Source organism: Amphiura filiformis, chromosome 20, assembly GCF_039555335.1.
Source record: "Amphiura filiformis chromosome 20, Afil_fr2py, whole genome shotgun sequence".
Lineage (NCBI taxonomy): Eukaryota > Metazoa > Echinodermata > Ophiuroidea > Amphilepidida > Amphiuridae > Amphiura > Amphiura filiformis.
This window is the reverse complement of record NC_092647.1, coordinates 25,430,132-25,456,854: the sequence shown is the minus strand read 5'-3', so window position 1 is coordinate 25,456,854 and position 26,723 is coordinate 25,430,132. Positions and strand designations below refer to the sequence as shown.

The 26,723-nt window shown below is 37.7% G+C and overlaps 1 protein-coding gene across 1 annotated transcript in view; it reads right to left on the bottom strand.

The window, feature by feature from the left end:
- Positions 1 to 25,274, bottom strand: part of LOC140142226 (uncharacterized) — a 113,589-nt gene extending 88,315 nt beyond the window's left edge. Inside the window, exons 1-6 of the mRNA XM_072164193.1 lie at positions 25,155 to 25,274; positions 15,724 to 15,796; positions 7,380 to 7,463; positions 5,352 to 5,417; positions 4,513 to 4,557; positions 3,400 to 3,548 (exon numbers count right to left, since the gene is read on the bottom strand). Of these exons, the coding sequence (XP_072020294.1) occupies positions 3,400 to 3,548; positions 4,513 to 4,557; positions 5,352 to 5,417; positions 7,380 to 7,463; positions 15,724 to 15,775 (396 nt within the window). The 5' untranslated portion in view covers positions 15,776 to 15,796; positions 25,155 to 25,274. The remainder of the gene's footprint in view (positions 1 to 3,399; positions 3,549 to 4,512; positions 4,558 to 5,351; positions 5,418 to 7,379; positions 7,464 to 15,723; positions 15,797 to 25,154) is intronic.
- Positions 25,275 to 26,723: the final 1,449 nt, after the last annotated feature.

Here is a 26,723-nt window from a genome sequence, read left to right as displayed (position 1 = left end):
ACTGATTTGTTGAAGAAAGATGCAAAATTCATTTGGTCAGAACAGTGTGAAAATGCTTTTCACAAAGTCAAATCTATACTCATGAGTTCACCAGTACTTACTGCACCTGATTTTCAGAAGCAGTTCAAGTTGACTGTTGATGCCAGTGACATAGGCTGTGGAGGTGTTGTGATGCAAGAGGGTGAAGATCAAATTGACCACCCTGTATGTTACTTTTCAAGGAAATTCAACAAGCACCAGAGAAATTACTCCACAATTGAGAAGGAGTGTCTAGCATTGCTATTAGCATTGCTACATTTTGATGTGTATTTGGGTACCACAGTTTACCCTGTGCTTGTTTTCACAGATCACAATCCCCTCACCTTCATCAACAGGATGAAGAACAAAACCAAAGACTGGTGAGGTGGAGTTTGACCTTGCAAGAGTACAATCTGGACATCAAACATATTAAGGAAAAGACAATGTAATGGCTGATGCCTTGTCCAGAATTGCATAAAAAGTGACAAACAAAAATTCCTTTAAAAAGGAACTTGTGTGACAAGTAGTCACTGTGTATGTGGAGTTAAGCACTCAAAGTTAATATTATGTTGAAGTTGATGTAAAAGAAGAAAACATTTAAGAAAGTTTTCATTACATTCAAACTTTCTTCTTTTAAGGGGGAGGGTGTGATGTGCCCTGAGTAATTTAATTTGATGATTTATCTTTGTTTACAAAGTTACATGAGTGATGACATTTTGGGAATTCCCTCTCAAATTGAGCAAAACAAGTTGAATCATATCTAATTTGGAATATTTGGAAACCCCCTTCAGATTGTAAAGAGATGACATCATATATGGGATTCCCCTCAGGAAGTGATGTAATGGGATTTCCCCTCAGGAAGTGATGTCATGTGAAAGGTTTATGTTATAATTAAGACTTTGGAATTCCCCAGATTGAGCATAATGTGAAGGCAGTAAATGGCCCAGAATAGAATGGGGTTTTTCCCAAGCTTGGTATATAATAAGAAAATGTAAACAATGATTCACAGTTGATAGTGTTGATCTGGGCTATGCTGACAGTCCAATTCCTTGAGAGTAAGGAAATTACAAACCAGAAATATTTTATGTAGTCAAAGTACTACTATTTACCAGTGTTGTCGGAGAAGATCTAGAATACGTCAAAGAACGTTATTCTTCCAAGAAAGGAAATATATTCTTCTGTCGACTTGCTGAAGTCTGGTATTTTGATTCAACGCAACTGTCAACATAAGTGGGGACAACTGCATCGGAGTCCTGCTTCCTGAAGATATTGTGTGAAAGGTGGAAATAGCACCAAGTTTGGAGAAAGCAGCGCAAGGAGTTAAATTTGGAGAACTGCGCAAGGAGTTTAGCATAGGAGAACGGCGCAAGGAGTTTAGCATAGGAGGACGGCGCAAGGAGTTTAGTATAGGAGAATTGCGCAAGGAGTTGTAAACGTGTTCGGAGAACACCATTTTCGTGTAAGGATTTTATACGCAAGGAGTTATCAATGCAAGTGTACAAAGGACTTCGCTGATTTTTGCAGGACAAGTGAATAAGGATATATTACATCAGTAGTCCAGAACATTGCAAGAACTTTATGATCACCAAGAAGAAGAATGCTGGCTAAGTACTAAATAGATAAAGAGTGATTATATTTGATTATTGTGTATGTGCATTGTTGTCATATATTGTACCAATAATAACGTGCTTTCAATTAAAGACTTAGATTTTGTTAGCATAATCAAACAGTGTATTTGTGTTGTGCATTCGTGTGAGTTCGGGAAAAAAGGTGATTTTGGCCTTGAGTCAAGTACGACTCGTAACACTGCTCAGATGTCCAGCCCACCTCCATTTAATTCTTTTTACTGTTGTTAACACATCCTTTACTCTTGTTTGTTCCCTAATCCAGCTGTTCTTTTTCTGATCTCTCCTTGTATACCCCAACATCATCCTTTCCATACTTTGTTGTGTAGTCTGAAGTTTCCTTTCCATATCTTTGTTTAATGTCCAAGTTTCACATTTAGCTTAAATAATACAATTTATTTCTGCACAGTAATACATTGATCTTATAGGAGATAAGTCAAGGAAGCCACTGGTATATATGTATTGCAGACTAATTTGCAGTTATTGAGTTACATATACTGTACTGACGCGAGTATAGTCCCACCTTCGAGTAAAGTCCCACCCCCTAAATGCTAGGATCATTCATGGTTGATTAAAAAAAATGTAGGCCTATGTGTTTTGAAAAAAATTTGTACTCATGTCATACTCTATTAATGATTTCAAAATGCATTGAATTTGTATGCATTTTGAAATCATTAATAGAGTATGACATGAGTACAAATTTATTCAAAACACATAGGCCTACAATTTTTTTTTTAATCAACCATGAATGATCCTAGCATTTAGCTCTAAGTCCAGGGACTCTCCAAAACCGAAAAAATAAATAAATTTAAAAAAAAATTTTTTTTAAATTAATTCGAGTATAGTCCCAACCCCCAAGTTTGAAAAATGTGCACCCCAAAACGGAGTGGGACTATACTCGAGTCAGTACGGTAATAGGTCAAAACATATGTATTCACTATTTTCCCCCTCCCAGTGAAAATCATGCACATGGGGGGAAAATTAAACCCATTTCAATGAGCCTTGGGATCTCACATATTGAACCTACACCTTTCTCTATGAGTGTGCGCTTTATTTGTTTCAATATTTGAGCACAAACACCGCTGCCTCTGGCACCGCTCCAACTCCCCTTGTTAGGTGACCTAACTTGACCCTAAATTATCTTTCACCCCAGATTCCATGCCCAAAGATGTAAGTGAGGTAATGATCCACTTCCTGAAAATCATGCGAGCCGAAGGCGAGGGCGTGCAACGGGGGTCACCCCCCTCACCAAAATTTTTTTTTTTTGCTCTTTTTATGACAAATTATCATCATCCAATTCGAAATGTTAAAAAAAAAAAAAAATTTACATTTCGTAATTTTTTGGGCCCCATTTCCAGAATTCCGGAAATTTTCAGAAGTCTTACATCTCTGCATACCACCCAACATTGCCCCTCACCAAAGGATCATTCCATGCAAATACCATAAAATTTATCAACTTCAGTACACAGTAAAGCATTTTGAACATATTTTTAAAACAATCTCAAATGAGCCATATGTGACCTTTGACCTGACATCTGATGACTTCACATATCAATGTACCTAAGGGTCATGTGTTCAATGTCCCATTGCAATCTATCAACGCATGTGGGAGAAATCAGCAAAAGATGTAGAGTTGACATTTTTGTCCACGCAAATACGCACAGACGGTCGTTCATTTTATTAGTCCCCTCCCAAACTCGTTCCCCATCAGAGTCAGGAGGAACAATAACACTTGATTTGCAAACAAATTACTTACCCAATCACAGACATCATCCTCCAGTGCTTCATGTTCAGCAGATGTTTCATTACTCAATGCATCAGTGTACGTGGCTGTAACATTGTTAATCTTCTGAATACAGAGGGTGATTGAGAATGAGGATAAAACAGCTGATGGACCTGGCTCCCCTGAAAAAAAAAAAAATGTTTGATAATCACTTGTTTCAACTAGAATTATGCGGTTTGTTGGTGGCCCAACAACAAACTTGGTTTGTAAATGCAAAGAATATGCAAATAAGCTCATTAATATTCATAGATATAAAATAACCTGACGTTAAACTATACAGCACAAGAGGTGATCACAGTCTATCTCAAGTAAGGATTTAAGGTCTCAACCATAACATGTTTTAAAAATACCAAATTCCAGTTTTCGTGAATTCAATTTTTATTAGTCTGTGAACTGAAAAATTTTAGGTTTTTAATTTTTTTACCAAATTTCTATCATTTTTTAAATTGGTATTTCACCCTTTTCCATCTGAAATCGTCCACATGGTCAACTGCATTTCACCCTGTATCTCGCGCGTAGCCTTCACAACTTCGCTGACATGACCAAATTTAGAGAATAGCCAGACAGGAATTTCATATTTGCCGTAGCAGCTTGACAAACAATTCTTCCTCTTTTTTATGGAAAATATTGCTTGGATTTTCATAAAAATTTGCGCGGAAGTTGTATCTTAATTACGACTACGAGCTGTGCAAATTGCAGGAATCAAGACTTTAGATACAAAACGTGTTCATTTTCATGCATGTTTTCAATTTTTCAGTCAAGCTAACAGAATCATAGAAAATAAAGGTAAGATAAGTACATAAGTTGTACGTATTTTCACCCGAAAGGGTCCAAATTAGTAGCATTTTGTGTTCGCCATCTTGGAGAAATAGACTTTCTCAAATTACAAAAATTTCCACTTTTTGCAGCAATTTTGCACAAAATTTAAAAATACATAGAATAAAAATTTGGTTTTTATATAGCATCTTTTCCCAGATCTCTAAGGGTTCAAAGCGCTGATCAACAATTTAAAAGTTACAAGGCCAAAACACTCTCCATAATTCCATGGTTCAGACCAACCTTAATAGGTTATTGCATATAATATACCTGTTATAGGAGAAGCAGTAGTAGTAGTAGTCCTGTTAGTTGACTCTGAAACAAACCAAAGACAATGAGTACAATCATGAGGACAAGAATGATAATTAAACAGTGCTCAAATTCACTGTTGCATAAACATCACAATATTTTACCTGTTGACATTGCTAAATAAGTTGTATTTTCACCAGAAAGTGTCCAAATTCCATACACGTAATTTTGCACAAAATTTAAAATAAATAGAATTAATAAATTTGGTTTTTATATATCGCCTTTTCCCAGATCTTGGAGGGTTCAAAGCACTGTAATTTTTCTGCCATAGTGAATCATCACAATTAGATCACATCAACTAAGCTAGTTGCACATGAACCTGGCACAAACCTATTCTCACTTAGATTGTAACATCCACCAATTATCTGTGCAGCTCCCCCCAAATTCTATTGGCTGAAGGAAGTTTTTGATAACCAAACAACTAATCACCAATTTTTGAAAAGCAGGAAGAAACCGGAGATCCTGGAGAAAACCTGCGAGAGCAAGCATGGAATCGGGATAAACCATGTGCACATGAGTCCTTGGGCCGCGCAGGGGCTTGAACCTAGAACCTCAGTGGCGCAACAACCGCTGCGCCAACTCACTCTCCTTCTGTAGTAGGTTCCTCAGGTTCATTTTGCCCTTCCCTGAAATTCTCTTTGGCCCCAATACCCCCAAAAAAAAAAAAATTCCTGCCACCGCCACTGATCATATCACAAATACAGTTCAGATGATTTCTTGAAAAGATGGTCAAATAAAGAGAATTCCTAATTTTGACCAAGAAAGCAACTACTGGTAGAAATAAGAAGTTCGTAGGATACCTGTAGCAGATGTTTTAGGCTGCTCAGTTGTTGTTGGCTCCTCTGTGGTAGGTTGCTCAGTTGGATCTGTAATACATTTAATAGATAAATTAAAATAAAAACAGGTGATTTAATTAATTGTTTTATGACATACCCTGAGTTCCAAATACACTTACACTTTATAGAAAATTTCTGTTCAATTGTTTTTGGCCCACAACACACCATATTAAACCATTCAGCAGCACAGAGGCTTGCAACTATGTTAAATTCATATAGTTCATTGATAAAATTTGGTAGATTTAAAATACTGTGAAGCACACTGAGGAATCCGTGATTCACAATATGCTATATAAATGATGTTTTATTATTATTATTAATATTATTAATAATCTAAGTAGAAATTAAAACTAAGGAAGTGGTACAGTGTTCAACCAAAAAGGAGCTTGATAAGATTAAACAAAATTTTAAACTTGGCTGATACCACATGATATTGTCTTACAGTACTGTCTCGTAAGGCCCAAAGGACCTCACTTATCAGAAACTCTGCATATACCTTAATTTCATGGGTGATCTTGTTTTAACATTTTGTGCTACAAACTGCAATATTATCCATTTTTAAAAACTTGTTGTAAATTTTAATGTTTATAAAATTTATTTTCTATGTATTTTTGTTAAAAACTGTTTAATATGTACAACAACATCCAAAATTTAGGGTATTTTTACAATGTATCTTTCCAAAATTTATGTATTTTTACAATGTATTTTTAAAATGTATAATATTTCTGTGCAATATTGCATTTGTTAGCCTTCAATGATGTTAATTTGAATAAAATCAATCAACATAGCAATCAATCAACATATCAATCAATCAATCAATGTTTATACTTTTACACATAAAAAATAGACCTTAAATATGGCAAAGTTAAAGCCATATTATAACAGGAGAACGCCCTCAAAAAAAATTTTAATTCAGGTTTTTACACGATTGTAATGTACTTTAGTAAACAAAGATTCTCTGCAAAAATCAAGACTTTAGGTGCTGTAGTTTTGTCCAAATCCGAGATTTTGAATAAACCGCCTGAATCAGCGTTTTATTATTACGATAGAAATATTAGTCAAACACGTATGCGATGTCAACACAGTACTACGTACACGGCGTGCGGGACACACACACACACACCAGAGGGTAGTACCATATTACAACCGCCGGCGTGACATGCATTGGCGCTTAGTTGTAAATTCGATTTTCTTTGCTTTACCTCACTTGTTCGGCTCAAAATTAAAAGGGACATATCTGACAGTAAATGCTAATATTTTATTGAAAATTAATACTAATCTATTTTTAAAGAAATGTTATTAATATGGCTTTAATTGTGCACATATACAAGATGTACACTACAAGATTCCTACTGTGGCCACCTGCACATGTACACCATCGCCAAGGTACCAGGCTGGTACACACAGAGTACCTACACAGAGTGCCTGACACAGAAATGCTGCTACTGCACAGAATCCACCAGCAGTGGTTCTACCCTGGTACTACATTGGTTCTGTGCGGTAAGTACCAGTGTACCTTGACGACAGGCATCCCCAATAGGAATCTGGTAGTGTACTTGTTAAGAGAAATTCCTTTTCCTCATCCGACCGACCGACCGTCTCAGTAGTCCCAACCGCAAAACTGGGGGTTTTTTTTGAAAATGTCTTCTTTTTTTTTTACAATTTTCCAAAAAAGTCATGAACCTTTTGCCTGGAAAAACTGAAGATATACAGAAATGTAGTAAAATATCATTTCCTGCATGTTTCCCCTATCCAGAGGGTTCCGATATTCTGTATTATCATCCTCAGCAATCAGCATCTAGTCTACACAAGTAAAACATTGTTGAACTTAAAAAATGCAGTATTTTTAAGTCTGCCAGACATGCACATGCCAAATAAAGTGGTGCATACCTTGAATTTGCCTTCGTGGAAATTCTGTGATCAGTGAGTGTTTTACATACAAACAAGTATCAAGTATATAAGAAAAAAAATCCTGCTTCCAATTTGACCTACCATAGTCTGTGTCTGATGATGTAGTGTCATCATCACTAGAATCTGGTAGCTCTGTTGGAGGTTCATCTGTGGTACTGCAATAACCTGTAATATAATGGGGAATAAGAAGAATGTTTAAAGTCACACATTGAGAAATGTTGTTTCCCAGGAAACTGTTCAGAGGGTGATGAGTAGGTGTAAATTTCACCTTGCGCACATAAAAATGAAAATATGTAACAAGAGCTAAAATTCATTCATAAAGAATTAATCTCTGCTACTTTAAAAGTCAATGTCCAAACACTAATGCTTTCGCTGGGTGGGAAAACACTATATAAGTTTTATTGTAAAACCTTTTTCTGCTAAACAGGGAGTCTTAATTTTATTATGACATCTTTAGCCACCCACGTCCCACTTTTTTTTTTGAGATGCCATTTTCAGCTGGCTCTGTGGTGAAATTGTGAAATAACCAGACATGTAAAACCCAATAATAATGGTTCAGTTTTAGTTACAAGCCAGCATATCTCCGCTTCATTAAAAAGATACGTGCCGGCATATCTCCGCTTCATTTATCAGTTAAGTATTGGATATTTACCATATCATGCACTGAGAATAGTGAAACTTGGGGGTGTCCAAATGTATGCACGTAAACATGCAAGTTACTGTCATAGCATTCTAAAAAATTCCCAGAAAAATTTGATGACAAAGAAATGTTTTTATCAATGAAACTACAGCAATGTTATATTATTCACACACGATAGTGCAATGTCTCCCAAGTTAGTGAAAATTGACATTTTGTTTTTTTGCGGATTTAGGGCGATTTAGTTGATAGCTTGATCTGTAATTTGGGGAATATACTTAAGGGTAGACAAGGTATTGTTGGTCAAAGCAGCAAAAAGTTGATTTTCTTTCTCTAATTCAATATATTATTGAAAAATAACACTTTGATATTTTGTAAAACTTCATTCTACAAATCATTCTTTGAAAACTTGCTTGATTTACAATGTACTGTTGTTAATAGGTTTTGTACATTTTGCAAAAGTGTAGTTGTTTCAGCCTTCTTTACAACATAACTCAAGAACCACAGGACCTACAAAAGTATATCTGTGATACGCAGTCGCTATGAAATGATCAATGCAATTTTTGCAAGATGCTGTGTCAAATCGCAATGGTTTTAAATACCGTAGTTGCTAATACTAGTTGCTAACCTTTGGGAAAATTTAACGGGATTCTGTGCATGACACTAAGTGTGGCTCACGCATGCAATACGTAGTATAGTATTGCAGAGGGGTAAAGTGAGTCTCTCTCGCAAGTGCAAAGTAATGGTCGTTTATAACTCTGTTCAAAACGTGACATGTACACCAAATACAGCCCCCGAAATGGTCTACTTTTAGCGTTCCTCAACTCCGAAACAGTTTAGTCATAGTTAAAAATGTGATCCCCAACCCTTTGCTTACCTTTGGACGAATTTGTAGCAGTCTCCGTGTCGAAGAATGCCCGGTACTTGCCCGGTACAACTAAAAACATAGAAATAGCCACATTACAGTCCCGTTAATGAATATTTCTTCAGTACTCATGTGGGCATCACAATGATAGTCTCCTACACAACCAGATTGTGTCGGTCTGACGCTTGTCGAGCCTAACAAACCTGTGATATCCACATACAGTCTGGCCTGAGACTAATTTTTTACACATGCGATGATGTATTAGCCAATCGTAAGCCTTGTTCATGTCCGTTTAGCTGCACTGCTCATGTGTCATGCCGATCAGCGGCAAGCGACATGAAAGTATGAAACCAGCATTAGAGCTGCCATTTTACCCATGTGCGTTCTGCTTGTGAAAAAAATTACCTTTTGTTGACGTTTATCAAACAAAATTTTCGATAATGGGTCATACTGGGATTTATGAAGTTACATGTTGTTTTGAGGAATAACACGGAAAGTTTTGAGTTTTATTTCAACTGGTGGTGTAAGAAGGTGGGTGAATTCGTGATGAGGTTTTCTTGTTTCAACGACCGATAGTAGGATACGAGATGCATGCACGGTGGTGTTCTTGAAATCATCTAGAAATGCTTAATTCGCTGGTATCGTTTCAGGCTGTCTTACTCAAGGTTGCATGACACGATAGCCAACGATTCTACCGGCTTGAGTACCTTCTCACCTGGTTTGGTATGAAGCGTTAACTTAAGTGTTGGACAGAACCAGAACCAGAAGTGTCCCCGACTGATAGATTAATTCAATTCAATTCAATTCAAATTTTATTTATACACGGAAAGGCCCAGATCAGCCCCTGAGTAGGGAGTTCGGAGGAAATTGGATTTGTTCATAGAACATTAACAAGTTTGGTATCACTGGAAAGAGTGTTGAAAAACTAGAGAATGGTGAAAAAAGAGCTCAATAGCTTTAAGTATGGTGGAGTTATGGCCATTAGAAGTTGCTTTGGTACACGTAAAGTGTCTGTAAATTTGGTGTGGCAGCAAACTTGGGTTTGCATCAGTGCCGTACTATTACGCTGACTTTCGTATTCGGCGAGGAGGACGATTTCGACCTCCTGGTTTGTTTACAAACAGAGAGGTAGACAAAAAACCGTTCCGCTTGTCCAAACACTCAAGTATCAGAAGGATGGTCCACAATAGCGTGATTCACGTAACCTGAATAGGGATAAAAAAGCTGTCACGTAGAACCATGTGCTTCTATTGTCCAATTTGCCATCAAGATTTCATATGGAAACAGTTCAGACCCAGTACGATCATGTCAGAAATTAATATTTTGTTCTGGGTCTGATTATTCGGACTAGGTTTGCATAATTTCCTTAATTTTGGTAACAAGCTGTATTCTAAAACCCAAACACCATGGTATTAGGTAGGCACCGGAGTTTTGCGTGGTTCGCGCAAAAGCGCACATTTTCGCGCATTTGGGTGTCCAAAGCGCATTTTTGGTTCCATCGAGAATGTTCACGATTTTGACCCATCGATAAGCTTAAAAGTTAAAACTTACGATTTTATGCCCCAAATCGGCAGCATTTACAAGAAAATTCACGCAATATTGGTTCTAACTTCACTTATTTCGATCGACGATTTGTGATGGTCGCCATCTTTATTTTTTATTTTTTCCAGAAACTGGAAATGAACCGGAAGTCGGTCGTAATTGATTGACATGCCATCGTTTTACCCATAGACATACCACCTAGAGCTGTAACTGCCCATCCCTAACCATGGCAGAAGGTGAAGCCACGTATCCAAGGTGATTTTGGTCGGATGGTCGGACGCGGAGAAATAAGCGTCCATGTCTGGAACGAAAAACGCGATCATGATTGCTGCGCTGTGGCGCCCGCGTCAAATGCAACATGTTCTGTAGACGCGAACATGTCTGCTTGTTTGCGTCCGGGTTGCGTCCTTGTCAAAATCGTTGCTAGGCAGTGTTGACTTCACTACGCAAACCAAAGTTATGGGTCTAGGTTCTTGTTTGTCTGGGGTTTTACCGATGTTTTTTCGTGTTTTTCATTGATAACAGGGGATCACGCATTTTAGCGCATTTTGACCTATTTTTTGGCGCATTTTCGCGCATTTTGAAAAGTGGCCAGCGCATTTTGCTGTTTTAAATCGCGCAAAACTCCGGTGCCTAGTATTAGGTATTTCAAAGAGCATCAAATACTCTTACCATTATTGTTTAAAGTGATTTAATAGGTTAAACCATTATGGATTAACGTTTGTTCAAAAATGTGTTGAGAATTGTGAACATAAATGAACATTATTATGCTAACTTTATATCAAACTAATCATTTTGTTTTATTTCTGAATGCAGATATCAAGATTCAAGCTGGATCACAGACAAACTGAAAAGTTCAGTGCAAAGCACCAACTGCAAGTGCAAGTGCAATGGCAGTGTGCATGCGGAAAATGAGGTGTTGACCAACCATGCAAAAATAAAGAAATTTAGACAATACAAGTTTAATAAAAAAGCTTTGTTTCAAAGTGTCTCATTTAACTTACGACTTTGTGTTCAGTGTCTCATTTAATTTAAGGCCAAGAAAAGTTTGTTTCAGCATCCCATATTGCATTTTTTTTAAATATTTTTTAAAAGAATATTATGCAGAGATGCCACTAAGTACCACTTGGAAAGTCTGAAAAACTTGAAATAGTGCGTAAATTTAGAATAAAAAGTCTCCAAACGGGGTGAAAATATACATGTATAAGAGCGGCATCTCTGATTTTGTTGTGATGGAAAAATAAAGAAAATTACATGGCCAAGAGAGTGAAAATGGGTATTTTGTGATTCTAGCATCCTCTTGTTATGACAATTTTCAGTAGATATCCACGAAAAAAGCTGACTCCCAAAATTTCAGTTAATACAGATTTTGCGTTTTCGAGTTATGCATGATTATATGTGTGCATTAGACTGCTCCATTTTTTTACTGTGTTTTAATTTCATTTCACAACGTAATACACATTTGATGATATTTTGCCAAGCGAATGAATCTGCAAGATATATTTTGGACATAACATTATGTAGTCCAGAGCTTTCCTGTGGTATAAAAATCTCAACTTTTTTTGGAGAAAAGTGGAGGATGAGGCCATCCATCACAAAATACCCCTTTAATAGATAATGAAAAAGAAATCTCAATAAATAAAAATCAATAAAGCACAAATTATATTTATTTTTCTTTATTATTTTTTCTGCCCTATACATTTTTAAAATCATTTTGAAAAATCCCTTGCATGTTTACATTGAGTTCACATAATGCACCGCAATGCATTATGGGAAGACAATAGGTACAGTGCATGAGTGATGGTACTACACACAACTGATAAATTACGTTACACGTAAACACTTCTTATCCCATCATGCTTCAGGCATGCGGCAGATCATGAGTACCAAAATAATTATTTACACAAAAAACGACTGGTAAAGAGACTAAATGTTAAGCTTTTTTCAACATTCTTGATTCCACATATTCCACATACTGTGGAAAACCCTGCTGGGGCATTTTGCGGCAGCTCATATTGGAAAGGTAACATGATATTATGAAGTAGAAATGGTTTAATTTTATCTTTATATGGGTGACTCGTGGTGACTGCAAGTCTGTGATACAAAATTTGATGAGTTTTCACACAAAAATTACGAAAAAATTTCGAACTTTTTCGTCTATCCCTGAATCTGTTGATATGACGTCAACCACGTCCACGAGATACTGCGCATGAATTTGACCCAATATTATTGTTCCCTATTTTCTAAGCTTCAAAATGATACCAAACATGAAGTATTTCCGGGTCAAACAAGAGAAAACAAATGGATTTTAAATGACAACAAACACATCAGTTAAACTTCAAAATGGCGGCGCTTAATTAGTGAAATTAAAATTATCACAGAACATATTTTACGCCACAGTCAGCTGATTTGACTTTTTTTTTTGGAAGGTAAATTACAATTAAATGTAAAAAAGACGATGGTAAATGAAAGGAAATATATTCAAAACTACTTGTAATTTTTAGATACATTTTCAATGAAAATTTCCATGCTAAACAGTAAAACAACGATTTTTTGAAAGGGTATTTCCCCATGCGTTCAGATAGGAATTCCCCATACCGTATTTCGCGAACTCCCTACCTTGAGCTGGTCTTCCCTGGGACCGTGTGCCCGAGAATGTCATTGTTTTGCAGATCGTCCAGCGCTGCTGCACAAGGTCTTGTGCACACACTTGACATCCCGCATGTATATGTGAGGGTTATTTATTATTTTAAAAGGACCTTGCAAAAGATTTATAAGCTTACACCCCTTTTTCATGGCATGCAAATTATTGCAAAATTACACTGATACCTTTCCACCTTCTCTTCTTCTTGTTAGATACTGGCCAACATCCCTTTGCGGAATCAAGCGGTCAGGGTGTTGCGCATGCAGATGGTGATTTAGTTGTTCTGGTTGGTTGCTTTGCTTTGGTATTGTTCAACTGCGTTTTTAAATTGGTTGGGGTCTGTTATAGCGACAAGTGCTTCAGGTAATGAGTTCCAGTCTTTTATAGTTCTGGGAAAGAAGGAATGCTTGTAACAGTCCTTTGATGCTGACAGTGGTGTATATGATTTGGAGTTGAAGTGCCGTGAGGATCGTTGAGTGGGCTGAAGGAGGGTTCCAACTGGTAAGGATAGGTGACCGTTGATTGCCTTGTGGAGAATGGTGAGACGCCTTGACTGTCTTCTTGACGCTAATGATTCCCATTTCAATTTCTCCAACATTGCTGTAACACAGCCTTTTGACCTGCTTTTGTAGTCCTTTAGGCAGAACCGAGCACCTCTCCTTTGTCGCCCTCCAACTTGTTTGTGAGAACTTGGGTGTATGGATCCCACACACTTGACGAATATTCGGTGAGTGGTCGAACCAAGGTTTTAAATGCTGTCTCTTTAATATGTTGAGGGCATTGGTACAGATTTCTTGAAATGAAGCCAAGGGTCCTATTTGCTGTTGCAGTTACATTGTCAATATGCTTATTCCAAGTGAGGTTGCTGGTTATCAAAACTCCAAGGTATGGGTGACTGTCTGTCTGCTGCAAGATTGACTCCCCTAGATTATATTGAAAATGCTTAACAGATCTTGCATGTGTGAGTCTCATCACAAAGCATTTTTGGGGATTAAAGTGCATCTGCCAATCTTTTTCCCAAGAGACAAGTGTGTTTAAGTCCTCCTGGAGGCATTAGACTCGCTGAGTCTCATGGACGCCGTTCCTATGTCCATCAGACTCGTATTTCCCATTTTGGATGTCAATGGGAAATACACACTTAACAATTTGCGCCGGTTAGAAACTTGAAAAAAAATCTTTAAAATTTTATCAATGTATATAAAAGTGGTACCAACCTTATTGTGCTTGCTAATTTAAGACTCGGTTGAAACAAAATTAAGGATCGAATGCATTTTAGTGTCCAAAAGGCAAAATTATCGTCAAAGTTCTGCGAAATCGGCACCCTTGCGAAGGGTTCAGAATTGAATCGGGAACAAAAATATCCGATCTTTGCGATCAAAAACACAAAATTACAACTTTAAACGTACTATTGGCAAAAGACATTATTACCAAACAATATAGAATAGAAAATTTGACATCATTTTCTCAAAATATTGAAGAAATTTGCTCACTAGACATCGAAAAAGTACGCAATCCAATTCCCGTTCAAACGCGTGAGAAACTGAAAGTGCATAATCCCGACTAGAGGCATTTGGAATCAAACTCACCCGGCCTTTCCATAGAAACTAATCGCGACCTAAAATGGATGAATAAATACGACATGGACTTTCATTTCTACTTCGTTTCAGCAAATTCCCTCGTGATACGTACTCACCCAAACGGTTATTCGGTCTAATAATGTTCTTTAGACATCTTTTTATAAGCTTACCAACCTACTCTCAGCTGTTTTATGATAAGGACAGCCTGTACCCCCAATTAACATACAACAGCGCGTATCCCACTTCTGACCAATGAATGTTTGAGTTTGTTACGCAATAAAAAAAGTTACAACAAGTTTTATTATAACCCGGGTTTCAGGCCGGTTACAACAAAATTGGAGAAGTACATGTAGGAAAATTGGTAAACCTATAGCTATAGGCCTATAAAAAATAACTCTGGAATAAAACTGTCTTGATAGACACTATATAGATCTATCAATATCTAAAGGAATCCCATCCCAGCTCTTTAATAATTTTGGTTACACTGAAATCCTGCCGTGATTTCACTGCTGGGTATAATCGCTTGATGTTTGAAGACTCCTGTCATGTATTCTTGGTTTGGCATTAATTTTTATCAATAGCTTCCTTCATGCCATGCCTCGAGGTGGGTGTGTGGGGGCCCGGGGGCAGTGCCGCCGCACCCCCTTAACCCCCCTTGTCGGCGGCATTGCCCGGGGGCACATCAAAAAATTTGGGTGGGTATGTTCCCCCAGAATTTTGAGGTGGTGTGTCTTTGGGAGCTGACGGCGTACCGGTAAAAGGGGGTCTTTTGGAGCTGCGACCGGGCTTCAAACAAGTAAAATGGGGTCTTTTGGAGCTGCGAACAGTCAAAATCAAGGGTTTTTCTTGGCTTTTGTGTTGAAAAAAAAAAAAAAAAAAACAGAAATATAAGGAATGAGAAATTTTTGGGTCTTTTAGAGCTGAAATTATCAAAATCAAGGGTCTTTCGGAGCTCTATTTTGGTCAAATATAGGGGGTCTTTCGGAGCTGCGAAATCCAAAAGGGGGTCTTTCCGGGGGACATACCCGTATGGTCAGTGCCCCCCGGGTGTGGGGGTGTCTGTCTGCCTGCCTGCCTCCCTGGAATTGCCTGCGTGTCTGTCTTGTTTGTTTCGCTCGTTTCTTTTCTTGTTTGATTATTTTAAATTGCTGATTCCTTACCTTTTTGGCAACTGCACACCAGCAGGAAAATTATTAAAGAACATGTCCGCATGATTCGCGGCTTCGATCTATTCTGCAAGAAAGAATGCAATTCATGATTTAAGAGTATATTTATTATCAAACTGTATCAAACTTGCATCATCAATTAATTTAAGAATCACATTTCGCTATATAGCACCTATATTTTTTCCGCCCATACATTATGTTACCATGATTACGATGTTACCATCAGTGCCACCGAGAGCCATTACGGGCCCGGGGGTAAAATGAACGCAAGGGCCCCTTTGATCCGTGCGGTGATGGTGTAGGACTTCATATGTGTGGGTGGGGGGGTGGACACAGCAGTGTCGTAAATATCTTTGTGACATGGGGGAGGGAGGTTAGTACAAAATGCTTGAACACAAGTTCAAAGTGTTGCGTGTAATAGCTGCCAATAGCGCGCACAAATTTGCAATTTGAAAGTGACATACAACTTCCGCGCAAAGGGCAGAAAATGTGCCAATTTCAACGCCAATTTGAAGCTAAATGATCCAAGTATGAACCGTTGAATTGGAAAAATGCGCGCGAAGCGCACGACAATTTGTAAATTTGCTTCCAGATTGCAGTTATTGGAACAATTACCAATTTTAAGCTGAATGATCAAATAATAGTAAACACTGGAGGGCAAAATGCGCGCTAAGCGCGAGGAAATTTGCAATTTTTGTTCCCACGATTAAGCTGCATTCCCCTGATTTCTCGAAGCAGACAGTAACATAAATTCAAGTGAAATATTTTTTAGAAAGTGTGTGTCAAAGGCTATCTTGTATTGTTAATGCACGTCTCTTTTACGGGCCTGGCCCAGGGCCACAAAAAGGTAAATCCAGCCCTGCCCCAGCAAATACAAACAGTTTGATCAAAAAGACACGTTTGCACGTCGGGTTAGGGGCCATATATATGAAGGGGCATGTAACGTTTTAATATTCAAAAACATTTTAGAAAACTTCCTGCAAAAAAATTCTAACATAATGTTATTTAAAAATATTTGCCAAAATTGTTTTTAAAATGTTGTTGCAATCTTTTTCATATAAAATGTTTTAAAAACGTTTTCATGACCTGTATAGGCCTATATAACTGACATTTAAATGTTTTAAAAACGTTTTGACCAAAACCAAAACACTTTTAAAAGATCGCGACCTGATACAGACACTCACTTGTTGATGAAAATTCCGAGGTAGAATTCATTCCTTGTCATGCTTGTGTTTGGATCAAAAGTTTAAATCAAATCATGATTTATACCAACACAGCTGAACTTTCATGAACATTTATAACGTTTAAAAAACATATTTGCGTTTGCTATGTTCTCGCGGCACATATGACGGAGCCTTACCTTAGTGCTGCATATGAAAAGAAGGAAGATCACATCACTGAAGTAAAATATTTCTGCACCTTTTTAATTTTAGAACGAAGTATATACGTTTACGACGATTTTCCGCGTAGGCCTACATATTTGATGACGCACTGATCGTGCTAAACGTGCCAAACTAAAAGAAAAAGTGCCATAGCACGACATTGTATTTAAAAGTAACAATAGCGACTGACCTACTGGTTGCATTCAAGAGACACATGAACTAAAACAAAGAGACAAGGAAATTTTGCATTTTGTTCACCTTCCACGGCAACCATACCCCCTTTAAGCAATGAGTATAATTATCCAGAACAATCATACTTTTGTCGTTTTTGCTATAGGCCTATGTCTGTTATATTGTGTTTTATGATGGACACGTATTTGAATGTCTTACGCAATGCTGATATTGCCCTTTGCTTGCTCTATAGACATTTTGCTATAGGCTAGAACTTTTAAAAAACTCCTAGGCATAATTGTTATTTAAACTTCAAAATTTTTCTGTAGGCGACTATCATTTTAAATGAATTTGGGTGTTTTTTTTTTCAAACCTGACTTTCTGACATAATACTACGCACAAAAAGTAGGCCTATCCGTACACTTGAAACCAAAACAATATCGCAAACACTAAATCTAAATTTACCAAATAAATAAACAAGTAATTAGACCCTAGGCCTATTCACGAATCGTCGAATACCTACCAGATCTGAAAACATACAATGTTGCTCAAATCTCTTGTGAAACCAATATATAGCAAACAAACAAGTATTCACATTCAGTGGCGTGCGCAAATGGGTGGGGGGGGGGGCACGCCCCCACTTTTGTCACGGACAGTCGGGGGAATGCACGTACCCATTGGGGGGGGATTTGCGGGTTACCAATTACGGTGAGTGAAGCGAACCGAAAAGTTGTGACAGACGGGGGAATTCGAGACCCGTGCGCCTGCAACACCCCCCACATACGCACCCTTTTGAAAACATGTGGACGCTACTGCAAACAATTTAAACATTTTAATTACGTCAGAAAAAAAAATTTACACCACGATACTCACCGTAGGCCTATCCTACAATATAAAAGATCAGTCCTGTTCTGAAGCAATCCAGTAATTAATGTTCGCAATATTTTCAAATTGCCATGCTGAAATGTGATGCAAACGTTATACAACTTTACGTTCGTTCTTTCTGGCTGTCTCTCCTCGTTAAAGACTTAAAGATGCGTTGACATTAATGTTCATAAAATAAGGTGGGTTCGATCCTGGAACTGTGGTTCTACTTCCCTATGGTTATGGTTTGTCTCGGTCCCAGCCGGTTTATGTTCCTCCGTCACTAATTAGTGACGGAGGAACACAAATCGGCTGGGACCGAGACTAGGTTATGGTTACCATAATAACGTGCAGGTGGTCTCTCAAAGTTCATATGAACCCCAAAATTTAAGTCATACTTTAAACAGGATATTGAGCTTGGCTCATTATTATAGTATTATACAAAAATTAGGCGTAGCGGAACTGAAAAGATGATTGAAGGCATGCAAATTGTCGTGTAACTTGCAAATATTTTGGGTAACCACCGGTTACAGTTACTACCATGGGCAGCGTAAATAGTGGCGTAGATTTCTTTTTGACATGGGGGGATGGGTGTTGAAAAACTTCTTGAAGTATAGTGAATCAAGCACCTTTTGGCAACAGAATAAGTAAGTGGTACAACAATTTTTGCCACATTGAAGCTCAATTTATGAAATATGGTGAAAAGTGGAATAAATTCGTGCGAAGCGCGTAAAAAATTGCCCTTTTGGGGCTAAATGGCCACATATGAGGTTAATTTGGTCAGAAACCCACATACACATACGTCAGCATTGGGGGATGATTGTATTCCCCCCTCCCCCCACCACACCCCCGGGATCTACGCCTATGAGCGTAAATACTTACGCGTATCCTTCAATACGAAAGATCCTATTCTGAAGCAATCCGGTAATTAATATTCATACAATATTACACATTTTGCAATTTTCAAACTTTTGGTCTGAACCCTGGAATTATGAAAACTTTCGGGCTTCATAACTGCTAAATTATTAGTCTAAAGAATATAAAAGTATACATTTTTAGCATGGAAATGACTTGATGAATTCATCTGTGAGGTCCAATTTGGGCCAAAATGCTCATTTTGGAGAAAATCCCAAAAACGGGTTTTTGGCCCAAATTTTTTCGTGCAACGTAACAAAAAAATTGTTTGGCCAAAAATTTTTTTGTATTAATTTTTAAAAACTAGATACAAATATCTAGGGACCGTTTTTTCATTTTTTTGAATTTTGACCAACTTCACCAAAAATATTTGAAATTTGGGCGAAAATCAGGCTTTTTATGATTTTTTTGAAAATTTTGCATTTTTTTGACCATTTTTGGTGCAAATTTCTACTAAAGTTGGTCAAAATTCAAAACAAACAAAAAAACGGTCCCTAGATATTTTTATCTAGTTTTTAATAATTAATAAAAACAATTTTTTGGCCAAACAATTTTTTTGTTCCGTTACACGAAAAAATTTGGGCCAAAAAACCGTTTTGGGGGATTTTCTCCAAAAATGTTTTTTTTTGCTCTAATTGGACCTCACAGATGAATTCAGCAAGTCATTTCCAGTCTAAAAATGTATACTTTTATATTCTTTAGACTAATAATTTAGCAGTTATGAAGCCCGAAAGTTTCCATAATTCCAGGGTTAAGACCACCCTTAAGATACAGCTAGCTTTACGTTCTCTTTGGCTGTCTCTCCTCGTTAAGACTGAAAGATACGTTGACTACTACATGAAATGGGGATGGGTTCTGTATTTACGGGGGTTCTACTTCCTGTGGTTATGGTTACCAATAATGTACAGGTGCAGGTGGTCTCAAAGTGCAAATGAAACCCAGTCATAGCCTAATATAAACATGATGATATCATGATAATCGATTATTAATCTTATATACAAAAATTATAGCGGAACTGAAAAGATGATTGCAAGCCTGACATTCAAGTTCTCACTTGCAAATATTTTGGGTAACCCCCGGTTACGGTTACTACCATCGGCGGCGTAATATGGGTTGTTTTTGCTTTAGTTATAATGTATGGCAAGCAACGCCTAACAAAATCGTATTTAATTCATCACCAAATTTATGTGCTAAACCCTGTGGTACACCACATGGTTTAGAACATGAATTTTGATCTGGGACATACAGCCAACCTTGGATGGGAGAAAGAAAGAAAGACGAAAGAAAGACAGAAAGAAGACTACAACAAAGGACTATATACACAGCCAGGTGCTATCTACTGAAGACAGCAACAAATGAATATATACAGCCAGTTGCTATCTACTGAAGACAGCAACAAATGAATACATACAGCCAGGTGCTATCTACTGAAGACAGCAGCAACACACTTAAAAATAGGTAGTCAAAATATCAACCCTTTTACGGCGTCAATTTTATTTAACCATATTCGTGGTTAAAACAACCACGGTCGGAGTAATTTTCAGTAGTTTGACATCATATTAAATTGACCCTTAAAAGGGTCATATTTAAATGACCCCAAATATAATCATTTTTCGACCCACGTTCCACGTCATTTTCTAACCGGGACCCCTGAATATAGTCATTTCAACCACGTTAGGGGTCATTTTCTAATCGTGACCCCTGACACTAATAGGTTATTTTTCAACTGACTATACTGGGGTCAAATCATTTTTTGACCCTAAATATAGCAACAAATGACTACATACAGCCAGGTGCTATCTACTGAAAACAGCAACAAATGACCACATACAGCCAAGTCCTATCTACTGAAGACAGCAACAAATTACTACATACAGCCCAAGACAGCAATAAATAACTATGCATACAGCGAGGCACTATAGTACTGAGGACAGCAACAAATTACTGCATACAGCAAGGTGCTATATCTACTGAAGACAGCAACAAATGACTCATAACATACAGCATATGCTATCTACTATAAAGACAGCAACAAATCACTGCATACAACCAGGCGCTATTAGTACTGAAGACAGCAACATATGACTACATGCTGTCTATACTGAAGACAGCAACAAATAAGGAGAGCGTGGCCTAGCGGTTAAGGCGTTGGACTGTGAATCCAAGGGTCAAAGGTTCGAAACCCAGGTCCGCCTGAGCTCGGCTGGCTCTTTGTGTCCTTGAGCAAGGCACTTCACTTGCTTAGTGCTTCGGAGGGCACTTTAAGCATTAGCTGTCGGTCCCGTGTACATGCATATTTTCTCACATTAATGTAGTGTGCACGTTAAAGAACGTCACAGGCTATTCGAAAAGAGCAGGGGATCATCCCGGTACTGTTGACTGTACTTCAAAAATACACTCATCTACTCTAGATTCCAGAGTAAAAATAAGTACAGCTTGTCTGTAATAATACTCATACATATGAGGGAGGCACTTATAAGGAAGAAGAAATGACAACATACCACTAGATGCTATCTACTGAAGACGGCAACAAATGACTACATACATTCATGTGCTATCTACTGAAAACAGCAATAAATGACTACATACATTCAGGTGTTATCTACTGAAGACAGCAACAACTGACTACATACAGCCAGATTAGATCCAATGAAGACGACAAGAAATGACTGCATACATCCAGATGCTATCTACTGAAGACAGCGACAAATGACTGCATACAGCCAGGCGCTATCTACTGAAGACAGCAACAAATGACTGCATACAGCCAGTTGCTATCTACTGAAGACGACAACAAATGACTACATACAGCCTGGTGCTATTTACTGACAGCAACAAATACCTACCTATAGCCATGATAGCCATGAGCTATTAGTACTGAAGACAGCAACAAATAACTACCTACAGCCAGGCGCTATCTACTGAAGACGGCAACAAATGACTACATACCGTCCAATGCTATCTACTGAAAACAGCAACAACTTACTTCATACATCAAGGTGCTATGAAGACAGCAACAAATGACTACATACAGTAATGTGCTATCTACTGACATATGGAAAGGTTTCTATACAAAAACGATTCTCATATCAACCATCTACGCACAGTTTTCACCTCGATACACCTGAGCACACATTTTCGTCCAAGAGCTTCCAAGCAGAGAACAGCAAGCAGTGAATTGTCTCCACCACAGTCTTTGATTACACTACACGGTCGAGTGCATAGCATCGTATGAGCGGTGGAGCTTCTAGCTGGAAAATGGGCCTCTGTAATTGTTTTTTTTTTTTGTTGTTGTTGTTGTCAAAACCTCAAGTGTTCCCTTCATCCAATCAGAATTTGATATCAAACGAAAGCTAACACTTCCCCCTAAAACACCTTTTGTCACTAGGTCAACAGATAACGCAATTCAATGTTATAGCAAGGCGAATGTGGTAAATCTGTTGAAAACTACCTATCCAAGCACATTTGTTGACCAAAATGTAGGTTTTAAAAGTCAAAACCTCAAGTGTTCCTTACAATATTGGTCAAATTTTATGTCATTAAATGAAAAAGCACACTTATATTGTCCATACACTATACTAGCGTCACTAGAATAAGCAATGGCCAATTCTCTTCTTTAAATTGCAAACATTGTGCTATTTTCGCCTGTGTTGTCATACGGTTGTAAATTCAATGAACTATGACTTTGCTTAAGAGCTCTTACAAATTGATATGAGACAGCAACAAATGACTACATACAGCAAGGTGCTATCTACTGAAGACAGCAACAAATGACTACATACAGCAAGGTGCTATCTACTGAAGACAGCAACAAATTACTACATACAGCCACATGCTATCTACTGAAGACAGCAACAAATGACTACACACAGCCAGATGCTATCTACTGAAGACAGCAACAAATGACTACATACAGCCAGGTCCTATCTACTGAAGACAGCAACAAATGACTACATACAACCAGATGATATCTACTGAAGACAGCAGCAAATGACTACATACAGCCAGGTCCTATCTACTGAAGACAGCAACAAATGACTACATACAACCAGATGATATCTACTGAAGACAGCAGCAAATGACTACATACAGCCAGATGCTATCTACTAAAGACAACAAATTACTACATACAGCAAGGTGTTATCTACTGAAGACAGCAACAAATGACTACATACAGCCAGATGCTATCTACAGAAGACAGCAACAAATGACTACACACAGCCAGATGCTATCTACTGAAGACAGCAACAAATGACTACATACAGCCAGGTCCTATCTACTGAAGACAGCAACAAATGACTACATACAACCAGATGATATCTACTGAAGACAGCAACAAATGACTACATACAGCCACATGCTATCTGCAGGTACTGAAGAGAGCAATAAATAACTATATACATACAGCAAGGTGCTATCATACTGAAGACCGTAACAAATGAATCAATACTTGGTGTATAAAATCGTGTATGAGATATGTCGGGCGCGATGACAGCAAGTTCAAACATTTGGCCACTTCTGGAGTATACCCGGTATGTCGATAGTTTCCGTAGTAGAAATTGTGAAGTATATATGGATAAGAGGGTGTTTTGTGTATATATTTTTGATGGTTGATATATATGTTCAAATTAAAAGTTTTTAGTTTTCATATTTGCAATTTGTTAATATAATATAAAAAGTAAATATTCGAGTAGTGATTTGGATTTTAGTGTGTTGTTTATATCATGCCTTTGTTCACACTAGTAGATATTTACTCTGCTATTCTGTTTTCCTTATCAAGTGTAATTGCTTTATAATGTTTTTAAATGTGTTTACTATAATTTGTATTGGTTGTATACATATCTGCCTATTGAATATGTACTTTTCTAGTTTTTGCATAATGTATTTGTTGGTTTAATATCTCTGATCAGCGCATTGAGGCCTGGCATAATGCGCTATATAAATTTATTTCATTAACTCGTCATCATCAGTCGGCTGCGGAGCACACACGATCCGATCCACACGCTTGATGTTTAACATGACTCTGTAGCAAGACGCATTGATCTTGTTTTCCATGTCCTTGGTAATTACCCATGACTCGCACCCGTACAGAAAGACAGTAACACACGTTGTCTGAAACAGCTTGATTTTTGTTTCGATTGGCAGGGACGGGCTTCTCCAAAGGCATTCCAGTTTCCAGAAAGCTGCTCAGGCTAGCGCTTTTCTTCTTTTTAGGTCTCCAACACTAGAGCCCATCTTGGAACCCAAATACTTGAAGTTTGTGACATGGTTGATGGTACTACCATAGACTTCAAGTTAGTTGGGCGTTACAGTATGCAGTCATATATTCTGTCTTAGGTGCGCTGATGACAAGGCCTAGATCTGCTGCTGCAGTTGCAGTCCTAGTAAGCTGTGACTGGGCCCGGGCTATGGAAGATTCCAGCAGGGCAATATCATCCGCAAAATCCAGGTCATTCAGCATCTTGGCAGGATACCTGCTTGACCGACGTGGGTAGGTAACAATTCCAGCGTCAATTCCAGAAGTTGATTTCATCAGAAGGTAGTCTACCAGGATAATGAACAGGAATGGTGCCAACACATCACCCTGAAGCACTCCAGTTGTTACTTGGAAAGGCTCTGAGATACTGCCATCTACCATAACGGCACTATCGGCACTCTTTGTAGAGCACCTGGATGGCATTGACCACAACCTTTGGTATTCCATAATGCTGCAGCACTGTAAACATGACGGACCTGTTGATGGAGTCGAAGGCTTTTTTGAAGTCCACAAAAGTGACTGTTAAGGGAAGTTGATACTCCTTGAAGCCTTCCATGATCCTCCTCAAAATGTGTATTTGCTGAGCACAGCTGCGACCCAATCTAAAGCCAGCCTGGTTGCTTCTCAGTAAAGGATCAACGTGGGGTCGGATCCTGTTCAGAAGGATCTTGTTGACTATCCGTTATTTATTTATTTCTTTTTTAACTTTGGCAAAACTCGACTGAGTTTTTAATCCAGAGGCAGCAGAAGATCACGACTGACAAGATTATTGATTCATCTAAGGCTACTCACTTCAAATGAATCATAAATAATAATTTCTACACCACGATACTCACCGTATCCTACAATACGAAAGATCCTGTTCTGCATGAAGCAATCCGGTAAATCTATTCGCAATATTTTCAAATTGCCAGACTGAAACTGGATGCAAACTTTCACAGACAGTCTGTTTCTTTCTCGTCTGTGGCAAACTTTAGACACAACTTCACGTTCTCTTTGGCTGTCTCTCCTTGTTAATACTGAAAGATGCGTTGACTATTGTAAAAAATAATATTGTGAAATTGGATGGGTTACGGGGGTTATACTTCCTGTGGTTATGGTTACCAGAAATGTGCAGGTGCAGGTGGTCTTAAAATGCAAATGAAACCCATCATAGCCTAATATAAACATTATAGGCTCCTATTGAGAATGATAATCAAGGCTCATTATTGATGTTATACAAAAATTAAACGTAGCGGAACTGAAAAGATGATTGAAGACATGCAAATTGTCGTGTAAGGGTCGGTTCATAGTGCATATTCGAAGACGAATATTCGGCTTCGAATACTTTTTGTGACGTCAAAATATATACGGCAACGAATAAAATATGAGTTGAATCGGATTAAATATCGCGCAACTGATAGCGAGATACTATTGATTTATATGAAAGGCTCGAGGTCACCTGAATATCGTTCGACAAACGATGATTTCAAAAATCCCCAATGAAAATTAAAGGATCTGGAATGAGCGTTTTGAGCGTTTCGACAGTATTTTTGTGGGACATGAGAGCACATCAGACATATCGAATTACATTATGAATACGAAGAATGTTTTTCTGATATCAAATAATTTTCATTTTTTGAAATTCACGATATACTAGTAATACAAATTTTATGACAAATTATTAGAATGTGATATTTTTCACATATTGATATATAACAGTCCTCGAAGTAAATATTATAAATCTAATGATATTTTCTTAAAGTGTATGTAGCTGGGAGGAAAAGCCGGCGATCAATTGAAAATGTTGCCCTTTCATATTGAAGATATGGATTTTTTTCCCAAAAAGACCTAATTTTTTTTGGTGTTTTGGGAAAAAAAAATCCATATCTTCAATACGAAAGGTCAAAATTGTCAATTGATTGTCGGCTTTTCATCCCACCTACATACACTATAAGTATAAATCATCAGATTTATTAAGTTTCATTTGAGTACTGTTAAATATCAAAAATATCAATTTTTAATCATTTGCCATAAAATGTGTATTTCATTGCGAATTTCAAAAAATCAAAATTATTTGATATCAGAAGGACATTCTTCGTATTCAGAATCCTATTCGATATGTGCTCCAATGTCCCACAATAAATAGACCTACTGTCCAAACGTTCATACCCCATCCCTTAACCTGCCCAGTTGTCAAATACGCCTGGATAGTTCCAACATGGCTGATAACGAACTGAAAGAAAATGCTTTGGGCGCACACCACTAAATAATCTTCCCATTGAAATACGTGTAAAAACACCGGTTTTCTTTGCTCATTTTGAGGCCTTTTGGGCTCGTTTAAAAATTTTTTATGATGACCAGTCGATTGTAAATCGATGAAAGTTTAACATATGTTTCAATGTATAGGGGTCCTTCCACCTCGT